Raw genomic sequence first — 27,188 nt, forward strand, 5'->3', positions numbered from 1 at the left:
TTTGTTTAACCACTGACTCCACTCCTGACAGGCCTGTACTGTTGACTGAATTGTCAATATCGCTCCTCTCTCTGGAACCACACGACATGTATAACAATGAAGAAGGCAGATGATCTGTTTCTTTATTCCTGTACTTTTTTAATCCTTCTTGTTTTGTTGTTGTTTATTTTTAGTCTCGGGGAGAGGAGGAAATGCAAACCGATTTCATACTGTATTTAAAAACAAAATGTTTTTTGGATTAACTACAGATATTTTAAAAAGAGAGAGAGAGAGACAATCCTTTTAAAATGTGGTGGTCTGCCAGTTTTGTGTCGTCTTTTTTTCCCTCACTCTCAATCGGTGCCAAGTACATTTTTGTTTTTTCTCAACAGATTTTAAAATATGTCTGTAACCAATATGATTTCATTTAATGTGCTGGGATCAGTGGAATGGGGCATCAACAAAAAAATAAAAAAATAAAATAAAAAATAAACATTCTCTCTTTCAAGTTCTTTATTACAGACAATTTTATACATATACAATTTCTCTCCAGTTTTGCTCTATCCATCGGAAATAATGACAGTAGAGGGGGTTCCATCTATTATTTTGTCCCATCTATAATCATGAAGCTATCCATTATAAGCAGTAACTTACAGTATTTTGTGTTGGTTTGTTTTTATTATTCATCATTTGCCTTTAATCCCTCTGTGTCACAGTCATTTTCCAAACTCTTTGTATTTTATTGTATTTGTATCCTTATCAAGGGTAGATGTTAGTTCACAGACAACCAAACAACCTCAGAAAAGGCATTATTTTGTCAATCAGCTTGTGAATTATATCTCATTCATGTGATTTTGTTGTTTTAATCTGTACCAGAGGATATTGAAACCTACCTGTCAATTAATACAAGGCAGTGAAACGTGTGCTGGTTTTAAAGCAACCAAGCAGGCGATCACACGAAGCAGGAACACATTTCAAAGACGCGAGGTTTAAAATTAAAATTGCACGGCACTGGGCATGCGCGGGGGCTCAGTGATTCAATCCAGGTGAGAGAGGCCATACCTTGGGCGTCAGAGCCAGACAGTAGAGCCTGTAGCTGTGGGAGAAAAGTTGCCATTATTAATTTATTTACAAGTTTCGACGTTACATTTTAGTTCCTTCACAAATTGGCAAGCAGCGCAAAACAATTAAAGCAACAATGCTGCTGAACATCAAAGAAAGGACGGGGATATCGTGTGTGATATTACTTGTGAGTATTATTGTACAAACCTAAAGCAGGGGATTTTTGGGTCACTATAGTATTTTCCACCAGATACCACTGTATGTATGAAACGCTGTTATTTCAAACGAGTCAAAGAATAATGACCGGCATGCATTCCACTGTTCCCGATATAAATTAATTGTGATGTATTTATTTATCGCGATAATGTTTGAATGTGTGTAAACCGCTGCTGTATATGAAGGTTACATTGTAGTTAACGGGCTTTGCTGTTCAGAGATTCATCTTCACACTCGTGCTCGTTGCGCAGATTTCCGCAGTTCTGCACAGATTTGCACTTTTCTTGTAATATCATTGGTTCAAAGGCGCAGCACTGCGGAAATCGGCTCTAGAACGACGTGACTTTTCGTTTTCAGTCAATTTGCGCAATTGCTTAATGTAAAGTGTGCAGTTATGTCGTAATCTGTATAAACGCATGTTCTTATTACTGTAAGCCTGTGCACATTGCTAGTTTTTAAGCGTTTTTAAGCATGACAGATCAATGGGGGTTTTACCCGCTACCCTGCCTTTATGTATTACTAATCTAATAATATATTATTAACACTTAAAGTTGTCTTTTTCTTCTTCACAGAATAGAGTAGCATCACAGCCGACGGGCCATCTCTAGATTGTTACCCTTCATTATATCCAGGTTAGTACTTTAGAAAAGCTTTATTTTCCTTTTTCTGGGTAGAAAAATGGAAATTCTTCTTCAGCTGCAGTGGCTTACAACACAACACACATCACATCACACAAAATACAACCATTCTTTAACAATAAGTTAAAAAAAAAAAATCTCTGCAAGAGTACAGAACTGTTGCCCAGTTGTGTAACGCGGACATAAAAATAGACCTGAACAAAAGGACCCCTCAGAAAAGGAAAACAACAAAACAAACAATTAAAAGATGAACAAGAACACTGGGCCCTTGGTTGGGTCTGTGCACAGATTGCAGACTAAAGCGTGTGGCCATGAGCTGTCACTTTCGGGTGCTGACTGCAGAGTGGAGGGTGAATCACTATGCAAATGCCGGCCGGAGATGATGGAGAATCGAACCAGAGGGGAAATTGGCGGAAGTAAGAAATGGGCATTTGGGGGGGTCATTTATGGTAACAGGAAAATGATGCCATTGATTATAACAAGGTTACATTCTAACAACTGAAACAGTAACTCCCCCCCCCATTAAACAATCTAAACCAAAAACTCTCTCTCTCTCGTATATATGTATTTTTTTTCCTGTAATGAGAATTACATTTGTGTGACTAACTCATGAGTGACCGATTTGTATTATGCATCATGACTTATCTGTACAAATGTAATCGACTAAGGTGTAAGTTACTAGAAAACACTTTTCAGCATTAGTGTTCAGGAATTTCCACAACCTCGTGCAGGGGAGAGAGAGGACTACTGTAAATGTGTTGTTGACATTTATCTTGTCCTGATCCATAAACGTGTTTTTCTAATGGGACTTTTTATTGAATACTTCCTCCCCATTTTTGTCTTTAGCAAAATTCCTTTGCAAACCTAGAATTACAAAACTGTGACATTTTGGTGTTGGCCTGGCAGGCTGTTGTTACGGCCTACATCGAAGTAGGTAACCTACTGTATATTGTCTTTTTATAGTGCACTACAGTGCCAAATGAATATATGGAAATAACACATTAATTAAATGTAACGACTGTACCAATTAAGTTTTCTATGATTAAGATCGGTGGATAACCTACATACTACAATAGGGCACACCCTGCATAAATATTTAAATAATCTGTGACATAGCAGTCTTATTTTTTTTTATTGATTGGTCAATTATTTGATCTTTCTCATGGGACTTCTCCCGAATTCCATGGCCCATCTCTTCACGCTTAAATGCACACCAATGTGCCATGGCACCCCATGATGTTAGGAAACATCATAAAGCACATCAAAATAATCTCGGAGTGTATTTGAAGCAGATCTTGTCGAGCACTTTGAAATGAGGAAAAATAAAGTATGCATTTTCTCTTTTTCTTTTTCCAAAAGACACTGTACCTTGGCACTGCTCAAGCTACTGTCCATGTGTGCTTTCTTGTACTTTCTTCTATAGATCTCACACACAATTACTTTGGGTATACATGTGTGGGAGAGAGATGTGGTTGAGAGGCATGAAACATACTGGATGTATTAATGAAAATAAATAAACCAGAAATGGTAACTCTGGAGACTGGCATAGCACTGCTTTGGAACTGTCCACCAGCAAAAAACGTTCCCACGGCCACGTTGGTGTAAATGAGGTCCTCACATGTATATTTTAACAACTTCAACAACAGATTCGCCCTTTCAGCTCAGTCGTGAGGCAGAATAAATACAGTTCGCCATTTTGATGTTGTTTTTCTCCATGTACCACAAACCAAAAATATTTTAAAATATTTTATTTCAGGCACTGTAAAGTGTACTTGAATATGTGTACACACGGACGTGTGCATGTTCTTCATCATATAAACCAGGAGGCAGGCATTTAATACCGGCCTGCTTTCACTGTAGGTACTCGCAAAGTGCTTTTATTTAATTTCAGCTCTGCGAGACTAAGGTGAGTGTGCATAGACAGAAATACATCCTCCAGCTCATTTTGTGTTTGAGGTATGAGATGACACTGCTAATCTTAGCATTTTGACTTTGGGGGCTGTGAGGTGGTAAAGGTTTTGGAGTGAGTATTGACATTAGAAATTTTAAAAAAAGTGATGTAATTTTTATGTTGTGGTGACTACACTTTTTTTTTTTTTTGTGTCTGTGCTGTTGATAGTTATTGATACGTCCTGTGGCCCGGTGCATGAATTTAATTGAGCTAATTTCCCCCTTCTCTTTCCTTGAATTTGAAGGTGTGAAAAACACCTTTTAATCGATATAAGTATAGAAAAAAGTATATTTTTTACATGTGTGCTAGAGCATCCTTTCAGTTTAGTTCTGTGTAACCTTTCAGCATTCACTCATGAATAAAACAAGCTAATAACACATGAAGAAACAGCATCTTGATCTGGTAATGTCTAACACTGAATACACACAGCATGAGCTGCACAGCACAAATTGGATGTATGAATCTTTTATTAAGAAGTTATTTACAGTCAAATGTAGAAAAACAATATATAAGTGAACACAAAAGGGTAACTATTGCGTGATATGGAACCATTTAAGTGTTAATAAAATACATTTGTTAAAACCATAATAAAAATATTCGAATAAAATATTACCAAAAAAGGTAGAAAAAACAGAAGGTATAAAGCAACAGCAAATGTATAGCACCTGGTTATTCCGAGTGGCAGCTATAGTGTGCTTTGAACCCACGTGGTAAACAAGACACAGAGAAAGGCACATGCAATGCACAGTGCAGGTCCTTATCAATATCAATAGCTTTCATGAGCAGAACTCAAACATGCACCGACATACCAGTGGTGTACCCCCTTCAGCACTGCCTGCCCACCCCCCACATGCAAGTATAATGATCATGGACCGACAAGCACTGGCATAAATACTACGGAATATGTCTGATACTTTGTCGGGGCACCTTAAGTCCAACACACGCTGGTGCTGTCATGACGGCACCACAGCAGCATGTGTTGCACTTCAGACAGCTGCGTCCGTGACTGCAATTAAATTGCTTTCTCCAAGAGCCCCCCATAATCCCCATAAACTAGATCTTCATTCCACGTAGACCAGGAAGGCCTTCCAGACCGATTGCTTGCTGAGGTCAGTGTACCTGATGACATGCATACACACACTCATCAATGCTGCAGGTGCCCCTCTGTAAACCTACACACAGCTTAATCTGCATAGATCAAAGTAAGGGAGCTGATTCTGTAATTCAACAGCTAGGGCTGATAAGATTCCTATCAGCGAGCTGTTTGCCTGCATCCGATTAAAGGCACGCTAGAACAGTGATGCTCTGAAACTAGTCTGTCTCGGCACCTGAGAACCTGGGCAGAGCTCAAACACTTTGCACCCTTCTGCCCGCAACACAGGTTTTACAAGACGCGAGGTGGTCTGTGTGGAAAGTCCATATCTGCAGAAACCTCCAGCATAGTTTGTTAAATAATAAGCAGAAGCAATTGCACTTGAATATTCAATACAAAATAATTATCATAAAATCCCCAAGTTAGACAGTGCAAAAATATCAAATGTTTCTTTACTTCTCCACAGATTAACCATATCTGTTCTGAAATACTCATTTCATGCTGAATCAAGGCCATAGTGGGAAGTAAAATAGCAGACGGTGTGTAACTTCCAGATGGGGGGATTAGTAAGGTTCTGTTAAGGTTTAATAAAGAAAAGGATTTTTTTTTTTTTTTTTTTTAAGGGAAAAGCTGAGGGTTTCAGAGCCCTTTTTCCACACACAAAATAACAGTGCATTGAAGGCCAGGCTTGTGCAGTAGCCTAGCCATTGCTCAAAAGAAGTTGCCTAACCTCCTCCTGCAGTTTGCTCCATGGCAGATGTTTACGTAACTGATACATCTGCCTTCAAATTGCTTTCATCTTAATTACTCACACGATTGCTTTGGTAACACTAAGGTAACACTGGATTCACAGAAGGTGATCAACAAGAGTCTGACACTGCTTAACCTAAGTCAGATCTTTGAAACCACTGGAAAGTGTCATGAAATTAAAGACTACTAAGTCCTTCGGATGGAGGTAGGAAATACTTGGCTCGCTTTTTGTTATAAAGTTTGTGCTCCATTATTTCCAGATAGAAAGGCTATTTTGGAATGGAAAATAATTAAAATAAAAAAGATTGAAATCCCTCCTTCTCAGGTCTGCATATTCTTAAAAAAACACAGAACAATTCTATTCAATTAACAATTCTAAATTAAGTAAAAAAAAAAAAAAAAAAGTTCCTATTCTTGCATCACAGTCATTTATATGTATATAGTGGTGTTTTTTTGTTTTATTTTGTTTTTTCAACAATTGATTGAGGAGTTTGTGTTTTATTATAATAGAGATGCCACAATTTTCAATTAAGCAATATATCTACAGGTTTTAGCACCAGGAATGTGTTTAAAGGAAACACTTATAAAGCAATACTCATGAATAAATTATAGCCAATCTCCTATCCTGCAATGGATATGTGTTATACTCCAAGGAGCCACTCCAGTAGTGTTCTCACACTGATCACATCTCCATTTTCTCTCTCAATTCATTGCAATAGAGGAAACCGCTCACATGGATTAAATGGGGAAAATAGATCGACCTTTTACCCTGAGCTGCAAGCAGAGGCTATCTGGCACATCTACAAACCAGATTTATAGCTTGCCTGACTGATATGGTTTCTCCAACACTGACTCTGAGTGATTATTCGTAATCCCTTGCAGTGTCTGCATGCAGTGCACATACGCACTCTGCTGCCTTTTCACTTGCGTTGTAGATTTGGTACTCTTTCGATTCGACACAACCGTGGCTGTTATCACTGGCAGGCACTAAATGGATTTCTCATGCCACTGTGTATGAAATGGTCCCACAAGATAGGTGAACAAGGTGTAAAGCCCTGTGTTCGATGCCTTCATTGTTCCATAAGCGCTCTTGGAATGAACCGTCAGCTGCTCTGATCGTCCAGCCTAGACCTTATGCTCTTCCTTTGTCTCGGGCGTCTCTTGCCCCAGTTCCTCTGTGACGGCGGCATCCGGGCAGCTGATATTCTCCGGCACACCGCTGTCACTGCCCTCTTCGTCAGTCCCCTTCTCTTCATGCTCTGCCCGGTGCCCGCCATCGCCCGGAGCCTGCTGCCCGTCGCTGTCCTCGCTGGCCTGCTCCCCGTCCTCGGTCAAAGACGACTCGTCCGTCGGTGTCAACCGCTGTGGGAAGCCGACTCTGTGGGAGGCGGATGAAAGCGCCACTCTCTGTCCAGCTAAATAGGAAGGCGTGCTCTCTGGGCCCGGTTCTTCCCCTTGGGAGCTAGGACCCAAGTCAAAGTCGGTACCTGAGAAGTATGATGGCGCGGCCTGTAGGCTCAGCTCCGCCCTCCTGGGGACTGGGCCCAAATCCAGGCTGTCCTCAGGATAGGTGGAAGCTTCACGGAGGGGCGTGGTCTCAGGCTGTAGCTCCTCCCCTGCGGCATCGGGGTCCAGGTCCCTGCGACAGTAGGCATAGCGGTGGTTCATGTGCTGCGAGTAGGAGCCCGAGTGGGAGAAACGCTTGCCACACTTGTCGCACTGGTAGGGCTTCTCTCCAGAGTGCAGGCGGGAGTGCTCGATCAGGTGGTGCTTGTGCTTGAACGCCTTCTTGCAGATCTTGCACTGGTGCGGCCGCTTGCCTGCAGCAGGGAACACAAGGTCACACGTCAAACATAATAATGATTGTTTGGCATAATCTATCTCATCTGAGTCCCTGTCTGTCTCTTTATGTGTAATGCAATGATTCAGCAAGGCTCAGTTTGGAGTGGCACAGCTTAGGTCACAGAGGCATTGGATATCCGATATCTATAAGCTGGGGAATCCCTAACTGCTTTTGTGGCTGGGAAAATAAGAAAACATCCAAGAATAACTTGTGCGTCTTGGACTCCTTCAGCACAGAGATGCATTACTTTTTTTTTCTTTTCTACTTTCCAGGCCACATCAGATTAACTTTGGCATTACAAACTGTACCTGTAAACGTACACTGTAATGTTCTTTTCACTGCTATGGGTTGAGCATGTTATTCGCCTTTGAGGGTGTCATCCGGGTCGTGGTTCTTTACCTGTGTGCTCGTACTTGTGCCGAAGCAGTGAGCTGCTCTTCTGAAACGTTTTATCACAGATATCGCAGGCGTAGAGCCCCTCTTCCGTCTTCTTCAGGCGCTTTCTACCCGGACCGCAGTCCCCCTCGAGTCCGTCGTCCATCAAAGACAAGTAGTCCAGACAGCCCTGGTTACCAGTCTCCCCCTGAGCATAACAGCAAGAAAGGGTTAATGTGGCGAGAAGCGGGGTCTCTTCGGTGGGTGTTGGGTGTGTATGATCTGAGTAATCAACATGCAACCTTGAGATTTCTGTTGGCAATCCCAAATAGAATTGAGATTCTCTGGAAACCATGTGGTGACTCATATACACAGATTCTGTTAAAAATAATAATTCAAGTTGTAAGTACCCCTGTGAAAATGGAAATGCTCAACAGAGGCTTCCTGGAAAAGCTGGGGAGTTGAGAGACTCTCCGTACTTTCTATAGAAAGTACAAGAGAACATCGATATAATTTAAAACATTGACAAAACATTCAATGATCAACCCCTGATTTCAGGGGACCTGTCTGTTTCTTTTATGACCAGTATAGTAAAAGTTGTTGATATTTAACAGGAGAAATGTATATGTTATTAATATACTTAAGAGAACGAAGACTCTGTTGGTTGTGAATGGAGAAGACATAATCTATATAGTAACAGGAAACTGCTACACATTTCATGGAAATGGGTGGTGGGGGGGGGATTAGCTGCCAGTATTTCAAATTCTGAACTAACATATTGGGTTGGTTGTAATATATATATATGCACACTGTCAAAGCATTCCACAATTAAAGGGCAGTTAGCCAGTCGGATCTTTATATTAACCATCAAGAATGCGAGTTGTGTTTGTTTAGCCTTGGGGACTGCTAAAGCACCATTGAAAATATGCTTGTGAATAAATTATATATATATTTCATGAATGTGCTCCCTTTCCTACTACCACTATGTGAAAATATATGTATTTCACTCTGACTGAGTTTTTTTTTGCTTTTTTTTTTTCCACGTTTTTGGTTTCATTCAAATAAACTGTTTTTCTTTGAAGTTAGAAAGTGACAGTACAGTTCGAGCTTGAATCATGTTTCCTCTGGGACTTGTCAGAAAGCAGGTTTTTCTCAGTCTTACAGGTCTGGAATTTCCCTGCTGAAGAATTTCAGTAAGCACAGTAAATAAACACCGGTCGGCCCTAGTGGAGGTATCTCAGCCAATCAGGGGAAGCCCACAAGGATGAATAATGCAAGTGACAATACTGCTACGTCCGGTTATGTAGATTTTTAAATGTGCTGTCATGCAACCAAACGATCTGGTGATTCATCGTAATTCTATGTGCTGGGTGGGCTTCCCGGCTAAGTTACCATTTCTTAAATGTGATTTTAAAGTCAGGGCCTTTGTTATGGGGGTGGCCCCGGGGGGGAGTCATGCTGCTGATTAACTGGGGTGTGTTTAATAGTTTCCACACTGCGTGACAATACCGAACTCTCGTCAATCACAAATAATATGCTGGAAAGTAGAAATTGTAGTAACAGGTGGATTGTTGAAATAAGAAACTCTAGAAAAAGATTGGTGCTTGAAATTTCTAATACAAATCGAATGACCATCTACCAAAGGTCTGAGCGAATCTGATGTTTAAATTAGTGAAAAACAGTTTCCATTTCAGTGACACAAAGTAGACCATCGTACTTTGCACTATACAGCTTTTTTAATGAATACCTCACACTTGACCGACTGTTTCCCTTCTAAGAATACTGTGATTCTTATACACGATATTGAAATTGTTCAGCTCTATAAACTGAATGATTTGAATTATCTAAATTGTTGTGGAGGTGTAGCAGGACCTGAAGTGCCTAATTACCATAATGACTTGTCTCTGCTGCTGGATTCTCTTCAGGACAGACTCAGGGTCAGGCTCAAACATGTAGGCCATTGGTGTAAGGAAAGGGTTTTCTGCCGCCGCTGTGTTCAGTGGGATTCCCGGGAGGTTGTCGTGCCCTGGATTCCCCAGGCCGGCGGGCAGGATGGTGTTGAACAAGGGGAAGGCACTATAAACCGAGCGGCCAAATATAGAGGCCCTGCTGTAGGCTGGCTCACGCTGCAGGGGGGGCGTTCCCCTGACTGGGCTTACTCTCTCTCTCTTCTCTACCAGTGGAGATCTTCCGTTCCTGCTCCTCTCCTCACTGGGCTCAGTCCTTTGCTCCTCCTTGGGCTTGGGCAGGGATAAGTCCAAGGGTTCGGACTGGGAGCCACTGGTGAGAGGGGTTCTGCAGGAGAAACCTGCCTTGTTAGTAGGAGAGGAGTTTGTAGACAGATCGAGACACAGAGCAGATGCAAACCCTGAAGGCAAACGTCTTCTGTCCAGGTAGGGTGGAGATGTAACCTCCAGTGTGGCAGGGCTGCCAGGGGGCACAGGGCTGCCCCCGTCTTTGAGAGGCTGTGGCCAGAATGTGCGAGAGGTGAGGGTTGGTGACAGCATGGCGACTGAGAGCTGGTGATGGATAGCCCTTGGTCTTGGCAGTGCTGTCCTGTCTTCAGAATAGCCATTGGGGACAGGGAGAGCAGATGTGGTGGGACCTGACGCCAAGGCTGACTTCTGGCCGTCATGTCGCAGAGAGTGCCTGGAGAAGTTCAGAGGGGAGTCCTCTTTGCCCCTAGGACCTTCTGGGACCTCCATGGCCTCCCTGTTCATCTTGCACAGGTACTTCTCATGCTGCAGCAGGACAGCTGCACTGGGGAACAGCTGAGTGCACCACCTGCAGGTCACCCCACTCAGAACGGGCTCCTCTATCTCCGAGGACTGGTGCGACACCCTGCCTCTTTCTATATGGGGCTTGTGCCGGTTTGGCAAGTCTTTCCCATCGAGGGACAGGTCTCTACTGGACCTTACTCCTCTGTCTCCTCCCCCTGTAGGAACACTTTCCCCTGATTCTGCATAGGTGCCCCTGCGGAGCATCTCCTGCAGCATGTGCTCGAATTTACTGCTAGGGTGCAAGTATGGCAGCAGCGTCGCACCTTTAAAAATTGAGTGCTGCGGGAATTCGGCCATGTCCAGACTCAGGTCCCTGTTCCTAAGGAAAGCCAAGTTCTCCGGTGAAATCAAGTCCTCCACGTGCTGCTTATCCAGGTACCTCTCTTGAGTCCGGAAGGGGTATGGTGAGCCCAAGCCCTTCACGGTGTCTTTTGGCCCCACTAGAGGAGGGCTGTGAAGGGTGGACGATGTCGGAGAAGAGTTGATGCTGCCCCCGCTCAGGCACTTCTTGCTGCTGAGATGCGAGCTGTAGGACCCAGAGTGTGAGAATCGTTTCTTGCAGTTGGCACACTCGTATGGTTTCTCACCTGAAGGAGAATAAGAAATATTTGACATCACCGGGACTTTCTTAGATCACAGTCTTATTTAATGCACCCAGATAACCACTTGGTTTTATTAGGGTGCTGTGTTTGCATTTAGACTGGAAGGATATGAAATCCTTAATTTGGCTGCTTCTCCACACTTATGGCTTGCATGCATGAATATATATATTTTTTTGGGGCCAAGCTTCCCTGCTCAATCACTAGTGTATAAATGACCTGAGCTTACCACTGTGAATGCGAACATGCTCTTTCAGGTGGTGTTTGTATTTGAATGCCTTTCCACATTGCTGACATTTAAACTTCCTGTTCTCTGCTTGATCAAACGTTGAATTCTGAAACAAACGGACAACAACACCGAAAACATGAAGTATTTACAAATCACTGGAATGCATTCAAACTCAAAGATAAAAGGAAATCCAGTTATTCAGTGGAAGTTCCCCTACCTTGCTTTGGGCCTGGTTGTGCATGGCCATGTGCCTCTCCATCTGGGCTCTGTAGGTGGTGTTGTAGCCACACAGTGGGCACACCAGTCTGCTGCCGTCTCTCTCGTGGCAGAACTTGATGTGCTCGCGGAGGGAGGCGTCTCGGCGGTACGTGCGCTGGCAGAATGGGCACACCAGGAGCATCCTGGTACCGTCGGGACTCCCAGGGGTGGTTTCTGAAGCCAAAGGGATGACAGGAAAGACTAACACCTGCGTCTGTTCCTCATTGATGCTTTAGCTTTAAAGTCGTTATATTTGTCTAGGGCAGGAGTAGTTTCTATATTGTCTATAACACATACTTTTTCTTTTTACCAAATTTCCTTGAAAACTAATTTCTTATCTTATAATTTTTTTGTTGTTGTTATTCTACTATACTTGTATGATCTCCTTGCCTACAACAATGGTTGAGATGACTCATTTTTTTAACCAGACTAGAGAAACTCATAGATCTGAAATATTTAATTATTTCTAACTTATTTGAAAGCTGTCTGAATAACTCAATTGACATGAGATAAATAGGAGTGAAATTACTAAAAAGATACGATATTGTAAAGAATGGGTTGAATGTTTTTTTACTTAGGTTGACCTTATTTGCATGGTTGGTTTAAAAATTGGTTGGTTTAAAAAAAGTGCATCAAATACAAAATTTCAGCTGAAGCAAAGAAGCGTGAGATTTCCCACATCAGTTACTCTCGATACTGTATGGTGTGACAGAAGTATGTGGGGGTGGGGGACAAATATTAAAAACTGACAAGCCTCTTTACCAGAAATAATTTTATGAAGCAATGATCTGTTAAATTCAGTGGTAAAAGTTTCATAATGTATTTCACATGAAATGGTCTCTGATATTGCTACCTAAGTGCTGTACTAATTTAGTTTTACTGTAGATCTGAAGTTACTAATAAGCCTTAAAGCAACAGCTACAGAAATGACAGTAGGCAGGACTGTTGCACAATGCGATAATGTTATGCGCTTGTTCTGCTCACCAGCGGGTGGGGTTCATTGATAATCTAAATTTAGACTTGAGAAAGTGAAGCGAACACGTTTGCGCATTGCAGGGGATTTGGATTTCAGTTGGTGCGATGGTGGCAATGTGTGCTGGTTCAATGCCTTCGCTTTCGGTGCTTTCTTTCTTTCTGTTCAAATTTGGAAGGTGGTGTTGAAATGTGGAAGTCCACTGCAGTAATCCATTAAAAGATCAGTGTGTCATCGAAAGGGAAATTAAAAATAAAATGCATACACAAATTCTCTTGGAAATTATTGGCTTTCATGTTCACCCGTTCCCTGCCAAGCTGGGTCAGACAGAATGGGATGACTTAGGAACGGTTAAGGTCAAAGCCGTTTATACCCATGTGTTCTAGTTAGTGTCCAGCCCCTGTTCCTTACCATGACCCTCTGGTGATCCGTGTTCCCCAGGAGACCAGCAGTGAGGGGGCAGGTCCTCCTCAGGGGCTGCTGGGTAAATCACCGCTGTGCCGTTCTGTGTCAGATGCTCTGGAGGGCTGGATGGGTGGGATGTCTCCCTCAGTCTCTTCAGGAAGTCATATCGCTCCATCGCGTCCTCTGCAATTGGCAGCTCACTCCGACCTGAGCGACGGAGTACAAAGAGGTTAATTTCTGGTGGACCTGTAATGGGTCCTGGGCAACCTCAAACACTTGGTCACATCATCTGAGGAGAGTTTTATTGGTTACAATCATTTTTGTCTTCCCCCCAAATTTTCTTATTTTTTCTTCTTATTTTAAACTTCTTTTAAAATATATGTCCCAGCAACCCCTTACCTAACTGCAATGTTATAAATGGCAGTTCTGTTCCTGCAAACCTGTTTCATACCCTAGAAATACTTTCGAGCCTGGCTGATGATGTGCGTTTCCGGTTTTGGGATGACTAGTGGAGTCTGCATCATACGCTGTTGGAAAAACGTAAGTGTGGGGTTTTAGGAGCTGTCTCGCATAAAAAACTAAAAAAGATTTTAAATGCAGGGGGTTGGGAGTCACCTGTAATATGTATTCTAATGGTAGAAATGTAAACACTTGGTTCATGTTAGTTTCTGTTGGTTTTCAATCCGTGTCTGAGGTGGAGCCTTTCTTTTGGTGGCAATCTCTCCCTGAAGGCCTTGCACATCTCTCCTCTCTTCCAGGTTTTCTGATCTTGGTTTGAGCAGATGGTGGAGTTCAATCCAGCCTGGTGGCTGTAGGAAAGACTGAACTTTAATTCACGTCTTCCCCATACAAAGCACATCTCAAGCCTTCCACCAAAGCTTCAAATTAGCCAAAAGCCGGAAATTTTAGTGATTTATTCTTTCACCAATCAGACCTGCCTGGGATGAGTTGCCAGTGCAGCATGTCCAGGTCAAAGTTGAAAGGGGGGGAGAAACCTGAAAAGGCAAGATGGTGGTGATCGGAGAAATGCCCCGTGCACATCAGTGCATTGAAACGGCTGGAGATTGTCTGCAGTATCCATGTGACTTTCATTTAGAAAGGAAAGTTAACAGTAGAGATTTAATAATTTAAAAATATCATTATTAAATCTTATTGTAAATTTAAAATAAAAGAGAATAAAGTAATCCAAGTAGCAAGTGGGTGATAAGAAGGGGATTTCTGAGACCGCCCACTGGTGTGTTTGTGGGGGCGAAAGATGACAACAGTCCTCCCGAGCTCACATTTGCAGTGCATCACCCTGGAACATGTCTTGTGAAAGGCTTTAACACTTTCACCTCCTCCATATCTCTCTGTTTACCTCCCTCCATCTCCTGCATAACTGTCGTTGCACCTTAGGCCTTAGATGGGGAAACTGCTCGGCTGCCTTAGTTAGTTTCCACCTCTTTATCTTTAAACCAATGCAGTGGTGATTAGGTGTAAAGTTATTAAAACGTGATGGTTTAAACTTGATCAGACATAAGAAATATCACTTGATTTTGTTTTAATGGGACCTAAAAATGTTCTTGGTGGTGGTATTGTAAAGGTCAATATTATGTTATGTGTGGAGGTTACGTGGAGGTTCGTAGTTTAACACACATGAAGTTGAGCTGTATACCTGATGAGAGTCTGGAAGTTGTTCTGTATCTGCAGTCTGAAAACACGTAGGAGACGTGAGAATGGGAAGTGGTCAGATCGGTCTGGCCGCGAAGGTGTGGCAATGGAATGGAGGACACTTCCTCATCCACAAAGCTTGGCATTCATGACCTGCTAAATAAGGACTATATCTGGAATAGGTCTTTCAATGCCAGCTCTACCCTGAAGGAAAGAGTGAGGCACACATGACTGAAAGCATTTCGGTTGTTCGTAGGCGACCCACAATAACCTTTGATCTAGAAATAAACGTACTAAGGAGTCAGTTTTGATTTCAGTATTGTAGTTTCTGCAATACAAAAAAACGATACTTAAAGATACTTAAGCCAGTGTTTTAAGTCGGATGGAAAATATGTATACATATACAGTCATGGCACTACATAGAAAGTGCAGATCTTTCATTCAGTTTTTAAACATTGATGGAGGTAAGACTAACATCTCGACTCTTTTATTATAAATCTACTCCAGCTGTATTAAGATCTCCATTCGCTTATCAACATTTTTAAAAGTGTCTCCGTGAAGGCCGGCCTATACTCCGTTGTAGGACCATCGTTGAAGGGGAAAACAACTGGCGAGCACCGTTTTTGCATTGCTGTGCTGTTTATTGCTCCAAACTATTGTTGCTCTGCTGGAGAGTGATTGTCGCTGAGAGCTGAAATCAGGTGAACTTTGACCTGATCAGTGACCACAGTACAGGGGTTACTGGAACACTACAATGGGCGACAGACTATTGTGAATCTTCTCCGTTTAATAACCTTTTATCCCTGTGATTATATAGTTGTCAGAACAAATTACAAAGCCCAAATAAAAAAATATAAAAACACATGGGTTCAGTTGCTGAGCAAATGCAATCAGCCTCTTTCCACTTCTGAGCAGAGATTCAATTGCAGGAAAACACATTCTGTTCAATTGATAAGGTAGCCTAATTGGTGGATTTGTTATTATTAGAAAATACTAAATTTAATTTTGTTAGTAATAATCAGTTATCCTATAACTTTTATTTTGAATATAAAATAAATACACTTTTAATATAAAGTACAATTCCATCTTTATTAATTAATGTTATGTAGAGCCTTTGTGTTTATAACTAAGTTAAAAACAAATAGAAGTTAAGTTAAAATGGTGTAGGAGTGTAAACACCGAAAAAATACAATGTAAAACAAAACAAAAAAGAAATCAAGAACAACAAAATGTTTGACAGTACATATAATTAACTAATTAAGAACTAGATTATGTGCTCCTTCCCTTTTCCATTTCTGTTCACACCCGTTTCTGATCAAGCCGATCTGCACTGTCGCTTTGGGTGTGTATAGTTTAGCGCCCCGCACCTGCAGCTGGGAAATGACCGGGCCATAATAGAACACCGTGTTGTTGCTGGATGTGTGTTAGACCAACGGTCAAGCGACGGGGTAAAAAACGGCATTGAACCTGACTCATACATTCATAAATCATAAGGAAAAAATCAGTCTGATAACTGCAGCTGCTTTTATTTATTTATATTTCAGTGTATATTGATTATTAGCTCTTACTGTATCTTATCTTCACTAAGTGTTTGAAATCTCATCTGTGATTGGAATGCATCCGGTTGATTACAGACAGATGTAGCAACAACGTGAGAGGTCTGCTCATGTTGAGGTAACAGGGAGTATTAGGACGGCCATTACCGTAAATGAAGTGCGGGGTGGTGCCCGCCTCCCCCGAGGCTCCCCCCACCCAGGGCTCGGGGCTCAAGCTACGGCCTCGCGCACAGCGAGTGGGGCTGGCGGTCTCTGTGCCGTCGCTGGCCGTGATGCTGTTCTTCTCGTGACTGTCCTGGCCCTCCATGCTGGAGTGGAATTCCTCATCTTCCCCCTCGGATCCCAGGGCTGTCAGCTTCTCGAAGTCGACTGCAGGGCAGAACAGAAGTAGAAGTTAAATTCGAGGCCTCTGAGGCAACCAACCGGACTGCATGTTTAAGTTGTTTCATTATTATCATCTCATCATCATCATGGAAATTATCTTTATACTATAATCAGCTCCCCCACCTTTTTGTTTTTGTTTTTGTTTTGTGTGTTCTCTGCATGTTTTCAGAGCGTGAAACAGTACATAAATAACAAAAAGCCTAAAACACAATCTTTCTTCTCAGCCCAATAGGAAGCCCGCAAGTTGCGTTGAGGTGACATTCTTTACGTTTCTAAAAGTTATTTTAAGACCTCCCGATTGTAAAATATCTACCTTTGTTCTTTTTTTTGTTTTGTTTATTTGTTTTTTAAATCTTCATGCTGAGATCTAGTACAAAGGTTCCTGACCTTTTTGGAGAGAAACAGAAATCTTAAACATTATACTTTGCTTGACTATAAGCAGATATTTTCTGATGCAATGTAGTTGGGGGAGAGCCAACCAAATTTTACTTCTGTTTTTATTTATTTATTTTTTTGAAAAGTTACATATTCTAAACTCCTGCTGGCTAGATAACCATATTGGGTTGGCAGAAGTTTTACACTTTCCATTGGCTGAACCAGCTGCTCCACTCTTCTACTTCAGAGAGGAAACATTTTTTTTTCTTGTTCTAATTTTAAAGCTGAGAGAACTTTCTTTTAATGTTTTTAAAACACGGAGAACAAAAAAAAAAAAAAAGATAGGCACATAATTTGAACATTGGAAATGGTCTGTAAATTTCCCCATGAGTATAATACAGACTAAAAGGGAAAAAAGTCACAAAATAGTGTCCATTGGTATTGAAAACAATCACTTTTTGTCACAGTTGTCACAATCACAGTTGTCAGGGAACTAGGACCCTGTCACATTCTAGAAGTGTGGTTCTTAAGAAATTATAAAAAATCTTCCAAGAAATTATAAAGATTTATGAAATTGTAGGATTGGTTTGTGTGTAGGGTCCAAGCAAGGTGGCCCTAAAGGTTCTTCTCATTTGCAACTTTCTTAAATCCTTATAGAATCAGAAGGAAATTTGTAGTTTTTGTTTGTTTGTTTATTTGTTCATCCAAACATGTGCAATGGGATTAAGTTGACAGGTGATGGAGTGACAGGGGTTTGGGGCCATAACTTTATGCGTCTACATGCAGAGGATCTGGTCTGACCCAAATACTGTACTGTGGGGGAGCAAAGAGCCAGCTGAATAACCACTTCATTGCTGAAATGTTGCATGTTCACTTGCATGCAGTTTCACTATGAATGCTCTTCTAAATGCATGCCTGTCTGAATATGTTGATATCCCAACAAATACCAGCACAGCCATCTCCACTCCCTCCATGATATATATGATCTTTAGAAGAAGACAACTGGACTCCAGGGAATGCAGGGAATATTGTCCTCTTTGAAATGTCTATCAAGGCTATAATAATAAAGAGAACTTAGTTTCTCTTATGCAGTACAGTGCTTGTTACAGACTTGTGCAAACACACTCTTAATCCACAGCTGTTAATGATTGAGTTATTCGGTTATTTGAGTTTCATTTCTAATGTTTGTATTTGCCCACAGAAGATCTTAAGTGAGTTATATACCAGGGTTATGTGTAAACTAAGTATTCAGATGAATCTGAGAACGAAGGGGTAGACCGGCCTTGAGCATGACGCCTCCAGAATCAGCCATGATCTTTTTGCCTCGGAGAGAAACTCAGAAAAGTGACATTTCTCTCCTTTCTGACGAGCGTTGCGAGGAAAATCTCCCCATGGAAAAAATAACCCTCGAAATGCAATCATAAACACGTGTGAGGGAATAACATTAGCGCCTCTCACTCATCAAATTCTGCGTTCTGCCTCGGCTTTGTTTACTGGGAATGGGCTTGAACTCCCAGGCTCAGTTCAGTGGTGTCTATTGGCATGCGTTACTGTGTTGTTAATTATGAGTCTTTCTGAAATTGTGAATACAGCAATATGAAATTTTGACTAATTAGTTTTAAGGTTCAGCTGTGATATTAGCAAAGTGAAACTCAATTTCACTAACTTTGAAAGGGCAATCTGTGTTGCAAATGGTTTTGCAGGGCTTTGATGAAGATTAAATTTACAGCTGCAGTTTTTATTTATTATGAAATAGCGCATATACCTGTTTGTGGGATGTAGAACATTGCAATAAAACTGTATATTTAAAAGTGATTATTAACAGTAAATTATGTTTTTAATCATATGCTTGTAGCAACTTTATTTTTTATTTTTTATAATGTTCATAATTGAGAAAATAACACATTTTAGATTTTATTATATATATGAGAGAGAGATAGATTCCTAAACACAGTGTATGTAGTTCTGTTAGTGAGATTTATATTTCATTATATTCTAGATTTGAATTTGAATCACAGTATTTTTTTTTCTGTGTAGTTTGTTTAATTTTTGCTATTGTTTTTCACCTGGAGTGTTTAGCCTCAGTTAAGTGTCTGCTACTGTTCCTTTATGAAACTAGACTGACATTGTGACTTCCAATGTGACTGTCTTTGCCACCCAAAAACAATCAACCAGTCTGCCACTTTTGTGTTTACAAGAAGTACACAATGCACCAACTCCCAACACACACATGGCCCCACTGTGAAGTTATCCATTTATTTTTCCTTATTTTTCCAAAATAACGAAGTATAACTATGAAACTCCAATTGTAGGTGCCAGTGCTGTAAAACAAAAAGGGATTTCTTGCTGGCCGAAATGTAAATATTTTTTTAAATAGGGACTATGTAGAATGGAGATGTTAATTACAAGTCTTCAATTTATTCTTTTAATCTTGGGCAAAGAGACCAGAGTGTTCGGAGTGTGTGAGCTGTAATATAAATAAAACTGATCCCTTAGAAGTTTATTTACATCTGTGTAATTAAGTATAATTAATGGAAAAGTCTTTGGAATGAATTAGCATTATTATAAAATTTGTGGGGGAAAATACCAAGATGGAAGGCATCGGTTTATAATTTTTTTACATTCACGCTTAGTTTATTGGTAAAAATCACATACGTAGACAGAAATTAAAACAATTTGTTTAAAAAAAAATCTTCCCTAGAACATACAGTATTGTCAGATAAGGACAAAAATCTGTGTGTTAAAAAAAGCAAAAACATTTTTATCTTTTCGTTTTCTGAGTTTAGATATCTCTTGTTTTTATAAAATATCAGTGAAATTGTAAACCTACATTGGCAGAGTTTTGTTAGTAACTGTTTCAAAAGTTAGAACTTCATCCAGGTATTAATAACGTATTAGCCTTTTCTAAGAAAATGCCACCATGATTGAGTTATTGCAAAGATCATTTAGATTTTGTATTGAGATGGATAATCCATCACCATCTGTAAAGAAGTCTGCAGTATTAATAGCACTGCAGAAGATAGCCGTTTAAACATGTTAAGTATTTTATTTACTTGTGGTTAATTAATATAAAATGATAGTGCCATCGTGAACTAAACAGTTGCAAAATGTGCTCAGTTTACTTGGATATAAAGGACTGAACTAACATGCTACAGCCACCGTTTCCATGCAGACAGCAGGAAGGACTACTTGTGATTTAGACTTTCAGTTGTAAAATTGCTAAGCATATGCTTTTATCAATTGTAAATCTATATCTTATTCCATAATCAAGTGGAAAAGGAACAGTGCTAGCATTAAAAATACATGTTTTATACAAATGCAAATAGCCTTTCACAGCAGTTTCAGTTTAACTGTACACCTCCACTTAGGTTGAACTGGAGTAAAAAAAAATCTAAACAAAAACACAAAATCAATTTGATCTTTATGGTTTATCTGAAATGATTGATGACTATTCAGAATGAGCAAGCAACACTTACATTGAAAGAACAGTGTGCCATTTAAAATTAGTAATCAACACCACAGCACACCTACAAGTTAGTGAGTTGGTCTGAAAAAAACAAAAGCAACAAAAAAACTACTTAATGCAAAACAAATGTCTGACCTTTCAATTCTGACTGTACAGTGGTGAGCAGTGATCGTTTAGGCTCTGAAAATGTGATATAATGGACAGGTAGTGAGAGAGAAAAGACACCTTGAAGTGTAACTCAGCAATTATCTAAATTTGATGGCTTCTGTATTCTGTACATCATCATAACATTGAAGGCATTTTGTCTTTCTTTTTTTTGTGTCACTGTTTCATTTTAGGTGTCCGATTTTGTAACGACAATAACAGACTTCATATTCTCACTTGCTGGTGCAATTAGTTGTTTTTATTATTATATAGATTTGTAACTTATATATAATGCTGAGAGAATTTATTATTTTCAAATAAGTTAAAACAAGAAATGCTTATAAATTTCAAAGTAGACTTAACGTGTATTTTGCTTATTTTCACTAAATTGAGTTTTGACATTAAATCTTTGATTCCCTGTGACAGGATCCCTCTCATGTCCTCTTGCATATTTGCTGCAAGCTTTAAAATGCATAGTACATGCGGTGTGGTTTTAAAGTAGCTAATTGAAATATTAATGTAACAATTGCGTTATTGTAAAGCATTTGATCCCTGTGTATATTTCTGCTGATGCTGAGTACATTATGGTCAGTTCTGCTTCAGATTTCAGATTTGCAGCATATGTGCAGAGTGTTTCTGAACCCCCCACCCCCCCCAAAACAGAAAGTGCTCAAGAAGTTAATTATGTATTATGAACAATGCATTGTATATATTTGTATTAATCTCTCTCTCTCTCTCTCATTATTATTAATATTAATTATTATTATGTCTTACATTAAAATAATGGCTGACCTGGTGCAAACACTAGTAGAAAATCCTGCCCAAATGTTAGTGGTTATATACATTTTACATTATCACAGCTGTGCACTCTTAGAGCTAATGTGTTAAATTGATCACACTCTTGTGTTTGTTCAAGGACAACACAACTTTATCTTGAAAAGTACCATATTACAACCCACATAATGTTTTGTTTTTTTGTTTTTTTAACACAATAATGTGTATATTTAACATAATGTGCTTTTCCCACAAAAAACTTTTCTTAGAGAGACACATTGTGTTGTGCTTTGGTGGAGTTTAACCCAAAATTGTGTTATCCTTGAACAAACAGAATGTGTAAAATTTAACACATTAGTTGTAAGAGTTTGGTGTGCTCCTTAGAACTCTTTTTGATTGTAGCTTAAGCAATTGTTTGACTTATAGATAAACCAAGATTGCATGAAGTGAAAGATTCACAATCAAGAAAATAATAAAGGTTGCCCATCTATATTTATGTTGATCCAAGAAACCATTTAGCTAATTCATCATACAGTATTTTTTAATCTGTTAATTAAGTTTTGAAGTTCTGTTTCACATCAGGCCCAGATTAAACACAAATGCTGTTTCAGTAAAGTCACAGCATAAAAATAGGCACCCAATATATTTATGACACAATTAAAATATATTGCAGTCTCAGATTTAATATCAGCCTCTGTAATGTACATGCACAATTTTAAATATTAACAAATATTTATTCTTTACAAAACCATGATCGCAGTTCCGATCATGCCCTTCATAATTAATAATAATACAACTGTTGTATAAAACTGATTTATCCGGTGTGCATGCAAAACTTCAGCTGAGAACTCCTAATACATGCATTTGTTAAATGCAAGAATATCTGAATTATGTGTTTCATACGCTTTCACGGATAACTGCCCAGACAGAGGTGACAAAATTCAGATGCCAACTTCCCCAACAGAAGAAACTGAGTTTATGCATTGGTAACCTCAATTTGTCATACCTTCCAGAACTCATAGTATGCTATTGCTAAGCATAGCTCATTAGCAAAAGGAAATCTTTAACTTCAGCACATCACAGCATAAACTAAGTATTCTGTGCCTGCAATAACCTTTAATTGAAATAATTAATTCAGTGATTGAGTGTAAATGTGCAAATTTTGCACTATGTATGGTTTTTCATGTTGAAACCTTTTGAAGATTTTCCCCGAAAACAAAATTCCCCCATTCATTACAAATCGGGTTAGTTCATAAGATGATATAAATAAGCTTATGCTGATTGTGGGCAAAGTTATTTATTTTTGTTATTTTAAGCTATTTTCCTATATAATTTGAATGTTCACAAATCACCTTTTTATAGAGCTTTAGTACAGTACTGTTGTTTAAACCTTGAAAGATCAATCCATTGTTTGATTACTGAGCAACAATTTACAAAATACAATGTATTGAAGGTATTAAAAATGAAAGTGTTTGGGTTGGAACCAGCACGCTGTGCTTGACTTAGCCCTAATTAGAGACCAGCACAGTCAGTTATTTGTAATTGCATATTTACTCCATAATAAAGTTTAAATTTGCCTTGGATATACAATCCATAATTTGATGTTCACAATAAACAGCCTTATTTTTTGTGTATTCAAGATGAATTGCACAGAAACCCTGACTGACAGAGATTCTCATTCTCAGTCACTGCTGCACACGAGCTCTGAAGTCCTGACACAGCCCGATTTCTAAAAACAAACACAGAAAAAAGAGCAGGAAAGAATTTGGTTATTACCTTTTATGGATGTACAAAGAGAATAACAAATCTTAATATTTTGTGTGCCTGGTGGTGTCTGCTTCCAGTCTTGGTGTAGCAATGGTGAATGTTTAACATTAAAAGAGAAAAAAACAAAAAAACGAGCTGTATTATTTGAAGCCGCTGTTTGACATTCTAGCTATGACTCAAAGCCACCACATCTGAAAAAACACCTCCCACTCGATCTGAAATGCTTGAAGGCCCAGAAGCCCTCCCTGTCCCATCATACGCGAGGTGCGTGGTGGGGTGACAGAGAACGCACCAAGGAAAGCCCCAGCTACCCCAGGAGGGCTGGGGCAAGAGAGGCTGAAGGAAGACTGTATATTCTGGACCTTCTCAAGGGCCACAGAATGTGTCCACACGTAGTTTTCATGGGTGTTTGGTATCACTGGGGGACTGTCTGGATAATCAAATTAAGTTAGAAAACATTTATATGTATGTGCATATATATATATATATATATAATATGTGTGTGTATATGTACATATATAGATCATAGGTGTACGTTTAGGGGGGCTTCATCAGTTTGTGAATTTGTGTCTCCCAACTTTATTAAAGATGTGATTATTTATAGAGGTTATTTACGAGGTGTACCAGTGAAATCACCCCCTCAGCTTGGCAGCACCCACCCCCCTCCACTCAACAACTCGCAATCAGACTCACAATTAATGTCCCCCCACTTCAGAAATGAAAGTTACACCACTAATATAGATATTGGCATGAAGCTTTTGTTTGACCAGTAGTTTGAAGGTGTATCACACTTTTTCTTAAAAATTTCGATGACGATGCCAGAAAGTAGTAAGAAACTTGCACTCGGCTCCTGCTACCACTGCAGAGCAACTGTGGGAGATGATGTAGCTACATTCGCTCCAAATTGCAAATGGTGAGGAATAATTGCAACGTGATTTCTCTCCTCAGCCCGTGGGATCACAGACACTGAGACTTTGGCCAATGGTGCTGATCAGCTTCAGGTGAGAGACTAATCACTTTCATTTAAAATAATAATAATAAAAAAATATATATATACACATATATATATATATATATATATATATATATATATATATATATATATATATATATATATACACACAGGAACTATTGTGTCTAAAACCCTAAATTAATAGATTACCTAATTCCAGTAATATAGAGAGAGATTGCAAATGTTTAGTTCTATGAAATCCAAGTTTCCTGTTTTGTACTGGAGTTGTCCAGAGTGGGTCTGTTACCTCTGCCTTGGGAGAGGTCTCATTCCACATTCATTCCTAATGTCGTTGTTTTTTTGTTCGTTTTTTAATATATTAAAGGCATGTCCACAATATTACACTGAACAGCTGATTGAGTTTGAAGGCCTGTTAAAGCCGATTGTGAGAGACTGGGACAGGATTGACCACTTCCAATGGAATTAGTTGTCATGTCAAAGCAAGGAGAGTATTTTCTGGCTTTTATACTGTCAAATATATTTTCATACCCCCTGAGGATCCTTCACTCAAGATGTTCTGTCATGTGATTAGGTTGTGTATTAGTCCGTTAATACTTTTCACTGCTATTAGCTAATTAAGTAATTTATTTATTATGAAAGGGACCGTAATTAGTTGTGAATATTGAATGTACCATATGTGACAATGAACGGTGTCTAAGGTGTCCCAGGGTTGAAGTCAGATGTGATCTACCAGCTCAATTCAGGGTACAGTCATAGAATATAAGGGTCTTATTGACATACAGTTATTCATATTCAACTCTTAATCAGCATATCCAGCTATATAATAATACCGATCATATAAAAGTGTTTTGAACATACATTAATTTCACAGTTGTGGTCCGACTATAACGGAACTGAAAATTAAAAATCCTACTGAACTACTAATTATGACAGTTACCACATAAGATGTATTTATTCATTCAGATGTTTTCATTTTAACCTAGCCTGTATCTGAACAGACGTCAATCAATAAGGAAACCAAATGTTACAAGACCATATACACAACTAAATTTGTCTTTAAATTCTCATACTCTTGTTTTCATCTGATGCTGTGTTCTGGGTGGTTTTGTGAGAATGAGAAGGTTTGCAACAACTTTAGAAAAAAAGCTGCCCAGATTCTGATTCTATGTAAATGTACATAAACTGGTATTTGTCTTAGGATGGCAGAGCTTGTAGACTTTATTTTTTGCTTAATCAGAATGATGCAAATGATAAATGATAAGATTATAAGATAAACTTAAATGTTTCAGATGTCTTCAACAGAGAAATTTTGTTGTTCTTGTTCTTTAAAGTTTTTTTTTCTTTTTTTATTAGATGGAAACTCATTATGCCACTCAAATCCCAAGAAGCTGTACAATAAAATCACACCCAAGAGAAAGTGGTTAGGGAAAGAAAATAAACAATCTCAGTGCAAGACTTGAAAAAGCACCAGAGAGTTTGCAGAGAAGTGCAGAACAGCTGACGGAGCGATTAATAAAAAAAAAACAGACTCCACGTACAGCTCGTGGTTTGTGCAGATTGCGTAGGATTTATACCAAAATGCATATAGGATGAATAGATACATGGACTCTTCTGCAATTTTGCAGGATCAATGTAATAAAATTAAGAAGAAATGTATTTTAAATATGTACATTTGTGCTTGCATAGGATGCGTTGAAGCAAAGTCCAAGAACCTGTGCCTTTGTAATGTTTTGAATTAGTCTGTCATTCCTCCTGGGCTCCCGTTGCATTCTGAAAAGGATCCAGTTCACTGCAGTGGGGATCTTTTTTACCCTGGTCTTTTGGGTCTGTGTCTGTGTTTTGCCGCCTTGTTGTTCATACGCTTGGGCATTGATCTAATATCTCAGAACATTAGTTTAATTTAATTGTGTGTAGTGGGCTTTACTGTACTGCCATAGGCTGTGTGGTCCTGCAAATATTAGCGCAGAACTCAGCCCTTCTAGCTGGCAGCTTAAACAGAAGATGGTAAAGTGTCTGAATGTGAGGAAATAAGATGGAGACTCATGTCCGTCTTCCTTTATTGTCATCACCCCGTTTACCATGGTCAGATTTTCTGTTCATAAACCCTAGTCCTCACAGAGATGTCCCTGCAATTATGAGGAATGTTTTTTGTAATAAGAATACAAATACGCTAAATAATATTATTATTTTGTGTGTATATATATATACAGCTCTGGAAAAAATGGAGACCTGTATACATTTTTCTTAAATCAGAATCTCTACATGTATGGCAGCCATTCCATTCCATTCATATTTTTATTAGGAATTTGGGAAAAATGTTGTCAGTATATTATAGAATAAAACTAAAATACCTATAAATAGTAAAACCAGAGAAACTGACAATTTTGCAGTGGTCTCTTAATTTTTTCCAGAACTGTATATATGTAAGGGTATATCAGGGTTCCACTAGTGGGACCATCTAACATTTTCAGTTGATGGCACCAGCACATGATTTGGTTACACCACATTTCTTCACAACTGTACGATGATAATGAACTGAACCGACTGTGTCCTGTTATGTACCTGCATTCCATAAAGAGTAGCCATCTTTTATACATGGATTCAGATAGATATACTGAGACTGTTAAAATACAGTGTAAAATGTCTGTCATGTGTTACTTTCTGAGATGGGCTGACATGTCTGTTCTCCTGAACTCGTAAAATAAAATACATTTAATCCATAAATAATATGAAACAATAGATTGTCAGTATCAATAGGATGAGGTAGTAAACTAAAATGCTTTCCAAAAACAACCAAATAAACCATATAACTTAAAAATTAAAGTAAAATTAAATGTAAGTGTACATTTATTTGTTTATATATATATGTGTTTCAAACGTGAGCTTTCAGTTATGTTGTGTGTGGAGGTTCCTGCCAAAAATACCAACATATTAACGATCGAAGTAGC

The 27,188-nt window shown here is 39.3% G+C and overlaps 1 protein-coding gene and 1 long non-coding RNA gene across 3 annotated transcripts in view; one reads left to right on the forward strand and one right to left on the reverse strand.

Annotated features, from left to right (window-relative positions):
• The first annotated feature begins 1,020 nt into the window (after positions 1–1,020).
• LOC136752792 (uncharacterized) lies at positions 1,021–26,920 on the forward strand. The gene is made up of 4 exons (XR_010817343.1): positions 1,021–1,228; positions 1,830–1,889; positions 24,216–24,268; positions 24,605–26,920. It is a non-coding gene; the product is annotated as an uncharacterized LOC136752792 (long non-coding RNA).
• LOC136752791 (zinc finger E-box-binding homeobox 2) overlaps positions 4,310–27,188 on the reverse strand; it is a 47,718-nt gene continuing 24,839 nt past the window's right edge. The window contains exons 1-8 of one of the 2 annotated variants that reach the window (XM_066708411.1): positions 23,277–23,396; positions 16,505–16,726; positions 13,158–13,358; positions 11,733–11,947; positions 11,516–11,621; positions 9,797–11,274; positions 7,932–8,115; positions 4,310–7,509 (exon numbers count right to left, since the gene is read on the reverse strand). In XM_066708411.1, coding sequence (XP_066564508.1) covers positions 6,815–7,509; positions 7,932–8,115; positions 9,797–11,274; positions 11,516–11,621; positions 11,733–11,947; positions 13,158–13,358; positions 16,505–16,664 — 3,039 coding nt within the window. In that variant the 5' untranslated portion in view covers positions 16,665–16,726; positions 23,277–23,396 and the 3' untranslated portion in view covers positions 4,310–6,814. Of the gene's footprint in view, positions 7,510–7,931; positions 8,116–9,796; positions 11,275–11,515; positions 11,622–11,732; positions 11,948–13,157; positions 13,359–16,504; positions 16,727–23,276; positions 23,397–27,188 lie in introns of those variants that run through there. The other variant, XM_066708410.1, reaches the window with a different exon arrangement.

Source organism: Amia ocellicauda, chromosome 7, assembly GCF_036373705.1.
Source record: "Amia ocellicauda isolate fAmiCal2 chromosome 7, fAmiCal2.hap1, whole genome shotgun sequence".
In the NCBI taxonomy this organism is placed as follows: Eukaryota; Metazoa; Chordata; class Actinopteri; order Amiiformes; family Amiidae; genus Amia; species Amia ocellicauda.